Raw genomic sequence first — 5,433 nt, 5'->3', positions numbered from 1 at the left:
TTAAACTAAAAAAACACTTAAATTGCTGAAATTTGAACCTAAAATCTCAAAGATCTAACTACTTAAGCTTCCAAAATGAGTCAAAATAACTCTATATAATAGAGTTATCAACTAGCTCTCTGTCCAAGCAATCAATGAAGTGAAGAATTACTTGAGAGGTAATTTTAAGCGTAAAGGCCAAAGGAAATTAATTCTTTTTAAGAAAAATTAAAAGTGTTATAATCCCATTAAGAGAGTAATTTTTCTAAGTTTATAAATAGGAAACAATTATTTTGCAAAAATTCATAATCAACTGGTAAGCATTTGGATTCCTCTCTAAAATCTCTTTGAATAAGTAAGTTTTCATTTTTTTTTCTTATGTTTTTTTTTTTAATTTGTCAACCAAACCAAAAGCTTAGATAGGACATTTTAGTGAATCCTTTAGGGGGGAGTGATTGCATTAAGTAAAAGTCATCAACAATTTGCACTATTAAAATATATGGAGAGTTTTCTTAATAACCAAGAAACACTAGTCCCAATTAGTGTCTAAGACCTCATGAAAATACCTTATGCTTCCCAAGAAAGGATGCAAATGTTGGAGGATAACAACAAGTAGGTGATGGAGACAATCTCCCAACTTGTCCTTTATTGCCATAACCTCTCAAGCTCAACCAGTGCAGCGTAATTGTGGCAAAAATGTAACTAAAGGAATCAATAATACCTACGAGAATAAAGGAAATGTAGAGAGCATGACTAGCATATTAACCAATCTTTCTATTGTTGGTAACACTACTATAGCAATGATGTCAACTACCATTGAAGGTTTTGCAACAAATGAAGAGCTCTAGAAACTACTTGACCATAAGAGTAAGAGCCAAAAATTTTTAGAGCTTAATCTTAAGTTACCTAATCTTGCCAACATAGGCGCTAAGTCGTATCCTACGTTCAACCAATTTAATTGGCAAGGCTATTGATGTTTGAGAGCATATCATGAAGTTTGTGAAGACCTTTGGACTAAAAGGATTGGATGATGACTTGAAGCTAAAAGAATTCTCCAAATCCCTTACTAAAAAGGCCTAAATCGGGATGTCAATCTCATTCCTAGTTCTATACATTCTTGGGATTAAAAAAAAAAAAATTTCTCTACCCAAGAGAAAGTTGCTCTTATTAACTTGGGAAGAGAGCATCAAAAGTTCAAGAAAGATCTCATGGAATACATCAAGCACTTTAGAAAAAGAATGTTGGATATATAAGATTCCTATGATGAGAAAAAGTTAGAGATATTTTGCATCTAGGATATGTTTGATGCGTATAAGGAAAAAAAATACCTTTTCCACCTTCACTACTTTAGTTAGAGTATAGAAGACCAACAATATGATTCTTAGATAAAAGGGAGCTAGTCTTTTTAAAAGGAGAAATACCTCAACAATAAACAAAACTTATTGAAGAGGTAAAGAAATGATAAATCCTTAGCCTCATCTACATCCTAGAAGAGGCAACCTAAGAAGAAGACATGAAGAGGAGATTGATTCTCCACCATTATTCTTAATCTCACTAAATAGAGGGAGAATGTTTCTCTATAAATAGATAAAGGATTGACAAAGGAACTTGCCTTATGTTTCACGACCACTAACGACAGAAGAAAAGTCCAACCCAAGGTATTGTGATTATCATTATACAGTGGATCATTCATTTATTGAATTTAAAGACCTACTTAAAATATTTTATTAGTGGGTTCAAGTAAGAGAAACATTGGTTAAAAACAACATGAGCCAAAAAAAGCTATTTCTCGCTCATGCGTGATATTTTTATGATCTATATTCTTAATTACTTCACGTACAAAAAATTTGATATATCCAAAGAAAAAGGAATTTATATTTTAACCACGAGTTTTATTGCTCATACTTTGCCTAAAACATTATTGTCCAAATTGTCACAAATTTTATCACTTATTTTTTGATCATAATTTATTATTTATATTTTAATTATAAATTTTATCACTCACTAGTTAATTACGGTGAAATTATGATATTAGTCATTAAGTTTTGTCACATTTTTGTCACATTTTTTAAACATAGCTGGCTGCAGCTTTTCAATTGTTCAAAATTTGTAAGGTCCTAACAACTTCTAAAGATAGGGAGTAGGACTTGCAAGTCATGATAAGCCAGCTTTGGTTTGCTTTCTGTCTTCCCGATGTTTGGGGCAGCTGTCCTTTCCCAATTTTTATGGCTTTGGTGCTCCTAGTTTTAAAGTATATTAAAGTATATTGTTTAAAAAGGTCAGCTACACTTGTGTTCAAATTTCAAAATGGCTTTTGAAAGTCCAACAGAAAACCAGCCCACTCATCTCATGTCAGGCCACGGCTCCCTGACCTGCGCATGAAAGAACCAAAGAAAATACCTTACACTCGACGAAACGCAATTCCAGAACAGAACAGACGACGCACTAATGGTAACGGTGAACACCACCCTCGACGCCTAACCGAGGCATCAACGCAACGTTAACGTAGATGGTGAACACCAAACGCTGCAAAACGGAAAACGAATTTGCTCTGTCACACTCACTTTAGATCAAAACTCCGAGCAAGTCTTTGCAAATGCAAACCGAAGTTCGAATTAGTCCATATTATTAACCGTTTTGAATCCCGATTTCATGTTTATAATCAAATTTGGATTCAATGAATTCAATTATATGTCTGAAAATCTCCTTCCATAGCAAATGATTATGTACAAAATGAATTCTCTTCCCTCTCCCAAAACTTTTCCAGAGTCTTCAAGCCTCAGATTCGCCGGGCTGAGACTCGGTCGCCTCGCCGCAGATACAACTAAACTGTCACGCGAGTTTGACTCAGAAACCAACCTGTAACTTTATATACAAAATCCAATCCCACATTAAAAACATCCTCAGCTTTCGGACATAACCGAAAGCCGACTCGGTCTCGGCTGGAACGCTGCTCTCCTCCTTTGTTGATGAGAAGAAGGGCGAATCAGAGCTGTCAACGCTCTCGTAACCCAGTCTCCTTCAACACCTCCGATCCTGACAAGCGAGTTGGTCATTGCCGATCTCCGCATGTTCAATCGATTCGAAGGATATGACGCCGTATAATTAGCATGAGCATTCTGACTGTTCTTATGCAAACTACAGCGAAAAGAGCCTGGATGCGTGGTTGGCGAGCACATACAAGTCCTCTTGGGGGGGAGGGAGAGGGGATTGCTATGTTTGGATACAGAGATGGAGCGGTTTGGAGAGATGGATCTTTTAATAGAAAAGCGAAATGGGTGAACTACAGGATTGGACGTGCAAAGATTGACGCGAGTGGGAGAGGCGGATCTCTGGTGGTGATGGTGGTCAAAGAATGTTAACGACGGTGAAGAGAAGCTCGAGCTCGTCGAAGAAGCAAAAGATGATGAGGAAGACGAAGACCTGGATAACGCCTTGTTTGTCTGCGAGCTATGGAATCTCCCTGACGGGGATAGCGAGCGTAAGACTGGCCCGCTCAACCTTGGTCTCGAAGATGAAGTAGCCATTCGATTAGATAGAACTGGAGAAGAAAGATTTCTAACTGCTCCGTTAGACTAATTGGTTGGGCAAACCTTGCGTGTCTCCTAGGCCGGATTTATAGATTGGAGAGAGGATGGCACATGGCAGGGGTAGTAATTATTGGAGAGTCGAGGGGCTTAACAATGGTTGACCCGGTGTTGGATTGACTAGAATAGAGGGTAGACAACTGGACGTAGCTTTACAGTCTAGTGGCTGCTTTGAGAAGGTTTAGACTTTGACACTGACCGTTAGCTTGCGGTTTGAACAGCTTTGGTTGGCTTGGCTGGTTCTTCGCTGCCTCTCTGGTTTCGTCTTACGTTCGGATATTAGCTACGCCGTCGTGGTCGCTTATATCAGTATTAGTTCTGCTATTAATCGGTAAGGAGAAAGTGTTTATTTTATTTTATTTTTTTCCAATTAGAATCCGATTCTTGAAGAGAATATTTCCAAAGTAAAATTTTAAAATGACAGAATATTAAGTTGAAGCGAAATTCCAAGATTCACTTAAAAGTGTTATTAAAAAAAGTAATCAAAAAATGTAATAAGAAGGGAATAAATAATCTATAATACAATCAACCATCAACTAAATACCGATTTAAATAAATAATTATTAGTATTATCAAAGAATAATATTTTAAAAAAATTTAATTTTTTGAACAAATTTAATTTTTTATTATTATATTATGTTACATTAAATTTTTATATTTTTATTTTATATCAAGTAAATTTTTTTAATTAATTATTTTTAATTAAAATATTATTTATTATTTTATACGTGATTTACTTATATGATATAATAAATAGTTTTATAACATGATAATATTGTTATATGGTATTTTTTACTTTCATTTTAATGTTATGTAAATATAAAATAATAAGTAAGATATTAATTAATAATATTTTTTTAATTATTATTTATAAAAATTAATTTTATTTAAGTTAAAAATATAAAAATTTAATTAATATGATAAATTTTAAAAAATTGAAATTTTTTAAAATATTATGTTACAGTTAAATATGTAAATTAAGGAAATCAAGGAGGTTGTAGGGAATTGAAGGAGATTAATATTTTAATACTAAAGTTGGCTTGCAAAGGTTGAAGACCTTACTTCCAGATCAGTGTCCTTCGGGCAGGGGGCGGGCGTGTACGGACCTTGGTGTTATAAATATTTAGGTGATAGTGTTAATACCAAGCTTTCATCCCACACTTGGATTTTCAACAAGGCTGTTCTTTTTGACTATTTCAAAAGCTATGGTCATAGTGGACTTTATAGACTAGCGTTCTTTTCTTGGGGCGATTAGACCAGCATATTCAACTGTCAAACTTTTAACCAATTTGACTCGGTTTTCAACTTTTAGAGGTTAAAACATATTACAGTTATTTTAGTTTAAACACAAGCTAGCAATCATACCCTAGTGTTGCTGCAAGCAATTTTATTTTTGTTGGGATAAATATGAAAATTTTTCTCAAATTTTATTTAAAATATATCTATTTATAAGCAAATGGATGCTTATGAACGTTTTAATTAAAGAGTGTATATATAATAAAAATTTTATAAATTAATATTTAATAAATTAATAATTTTTATTAAATAATATTTTTGATCAATCTCAATTTGAAATCAACGTAATAAATGTTGTAAAATATAACTTTGAAAGAGAATATTAGAAAGAAATAGTAAGAATGTAAAAAAATTTTTTGTTTCATTTCTTGTTTCAGTGTATCTACCATCAATTATAATACCTTTATTTATAGGCACATATAGATAGAGGGGAAACAAATTTACACAAATAGAGGGAATGAACTTAATAGATAAGAATGTATATATATTGAATGAAACTAGAAGATAGGGATGTACGAACATAAATATGAACATTGGATATGGGAGATACATTTGGATGTTATGAAATACA

At 33.3% G+C, this 5,433-nt stretch overlaps 1 protein-coding gene across 1 annotated transcript; it reads right to left on the bottom strand.

Annotated features, from left to right (window-relative positions):
* Positions 1–2,328: 2,328 nt before the first annotated feature.
* LOC110411311 (uncharacterized) lies at positions 2,329–3,600 on the bottom strand. Its single transcript, XM_021421412.2, has one exon. It carries the CDS (start codon positions 3,504–3,506, stop codon positions 2,883–2,885), a length of 624 nt encoding a protein of 207 aa, XP_021277087.1. The 5' UTR covers positions 3,507–3,600; the 3' UTR covers positions 2,329–2,882.
* Between the last annotated feature and the right edge of the window lie 1,833 nt (positions 3,601–5,433).

The sequence above is a fragment of the Theobroma umbraticum genome, unplaced genomic scaffold, assembly GCF_002168275.2.
Source record: "Theobroma umbraticum cultivar Fairchild unplaced genomic scaffold, ASM216827v3 scaffold_56.0, whole genome shotgun sequence".
Lineage (NCBI taxonomy): Eukaryota > Viridiplantae > Streptophyta > Magnoliopsida > Malvales > Malvaceae > Theobroma > Theobroma umbraticum.
This window is presented reverse-complemented; position numbering and strand designations above follow the sequence as displayed.

Coding starts and splice junctions, on each gene's coding strand:
- LOC110411311 (XM_021421412.2), bottom strand. CDS start 3,506: ATGGCTACTTCATCTTCGAGACCAAGGTTGAGCGGGCCAGTCTTACGC.